At 40.8% G+C, this 1923-nt stretch overlaps 1 protein-coding gene across 1 annotated transcript in view; it reads left to right on the top strand.

Annotated features, from left to right (window-relative positions):
• The window catches only part of LOC107101600 (nuclear receptor subfamily 2 group F member 5), a 42623-nt gene extending 41222 nt beyond the window's left edge, over nucleotides 1-1401 (top strand). Inside the window, exon 4 of the mRNA XM_015400584.1 lies at nucleotides 452-1401. Within this exon, the coding sequence (XP_015256070.1) occupies nucleotides 452-771 (320 nt within the window). The 3' untranslated portion in view covers nucleotides 772-1401. The remainder of the gene's footprint in view (nucleotides 1-451) is intronic.
• Nucleotides 1402-1923: the final 522 nt, after the last annotated feature.

The following is a 1923-nucleotide window of genomic DNA, read 5'->3' as shown; positions in this document are numbered from 1 at the left end:
TTCCGATTCATATAGTGGCATCTGGCTGTTTTTTTTAAAGGTTATACTTTTATACTTTAAGTAGTTTTTGGAGCACATACCTTTTCACTTTTACTTGAGTAAAGAGGTCAAGTTGATATTTCAACTTTTACCAGAGTGTTTTTAAACTGCAGTATCTATACTTTTACGTAAGTAACAAATGTGTTTACTTTTTACACCAGTGAGGATGTATAATTAGGTAAAAGTTATTATTAGTTATTTCTTTTGGTGTTTTTTTTGTTTCAACAAAAAGCCTCTCATTTTGAAGCTTGGGGTTTTATATGAGGCTCTTCTTTTAAACCAGTTAAGGTACTGTCAATTTATTTTTAACCGAAATTAAAGAAATGCTACCTTTGTATGACTGTTTATCCCTCATAGTCTTTCCCGTGGTTCGGTCTTTCTCTAATTCCCAAATGTTGCTTCATTCCTCTAGATGCGATGGGTTTATCAGATGTCGCCCACGTCGAAAGCATCCAAGAGAAGTCCCAGTGTGCTCTGGAGGAATACGTGCGGAACCAGTACCCGAGCCAGCCCAACCGATTCGGACGCCTCCTCCTCCGCCTGCCCTCTCTGCGTATTGTCTCCTCGCCGGTCATCGAGCAGCTGTTTTTCGTGCGCCTGGTGGGCAAGACGCCTATTGAGACATTGCTGCGAGATATGCTGCTTTCAGGCTCCAGCTACAACTGGCCCTACATGCCCACAGTGCAGCGCGAGCGGCCACTCTCCCTTCACTACAACGAGAACGGACCCTGAGGCTGAGTAACGGGAAGAAGCTCTCACCCTTCCCTCCATCGTCCGAAGTCCACTTTTCAGCTTTCCAAGAGGAGGCGTCTTTCTCACCATTCCACCCTTTAAGACTCTTGACAGCTACCATCCCGGTTACACAACCCAACCAATCATTCTTCACTATTGATACCGTAGTTCAACAGCCTCTTGAAGTCCCTTCACTGAAAGGTGGGGTCTTGTTTTGACAGCTGGACAAGTTTATGCACAGTTCACCAGCAGGTCTGTTGGACTCAATTCAGGTGTCGGTCTCCAAACTGTGCAAACGTTTGCCTCATTCTTGGTGCAATGGCTGCCCCTACAGAACATGGCTGAATCTGAGCAGGGATTTGGCCATTCGAACTCTACAGCCAAGAGCACGAGGTCTGAGTATATATTTACTGAATTTTGAAAAAGCAAACCAGAAGCCATTAAGAGAAGACAAATGCCAAAATGTCTTGAACTTTTGCAGATGACGTTATATTGTGTTTTATTTTAGCACTGTTTATATGGAGAGAAAACTCATGATTGTGTCCATATGTGTAGTATATCATCGATTCATTGGCATCTAAGGCATCTTTGGGTTCACTGAATTAAAAAAGCTCAGGTTTCTTGTGGGGATGGGGGGGTGGGGGGTGGACAGACTAACAGACATGTCAGTATCTGGTGCTGGTTATGCTGCTCCTTTGTTGTTTTCATAGTTTACAGTCTTGGTCTTTTTGCACCAATATTGTGACGGAGAAGAAATGATTCCCTCTGCCATCGCCTCTTCATTCATGCCTTTACATCTTTTGGTAAAAGCTTCCATATTTAGTGATTTAAAGTAAGTCTTCCACTCATTAGTTTTATGATACAACCCTGAACGTAGATAAATTGGTTCATGTTTTTTGTTTCTGGATGAGAACAACAGCCCACATTTCCACAAAAATTAAAATAATGTAATTAGTCATTAAATTAAAGGCATTTTGAGGTATTAACAAGAATCTTTTAAATATAATGAAACATATATTTTCATATTTTCTCTTTAACTAGTACCTGGTAGAAATTAGAAATGGTGACAGACGAAACTTAGGCGTTTTATTTAAGATATAAAGAAACTATTGATGGAGTCGGATTCTGGTTTAAATCTTCAAGTTTCACTTA

The sequence above is a fragment of the Cyprinodon variegatus genome, unplaced genomic scaffold, assembly GCF_000732505.1.
Source record: "Cyprinodon variegatus isolate N-32 unplaced genomic scaffold, C_variegatus-1.0 Scaffold1120, whole genome shotgun sequence".
Taxonomy (NCBI): Eukaryota; Metazoa; Chordata; class Actinopteri; order Cyprinodontiformes; family Cyprinodontidae; genus Cyprinodon; species Cyprinodon variegatus.
Note: the sequence above shows the minus strand (reverse complement) of the source record. Positions and strands in the feature narration are given on the sequence as shown.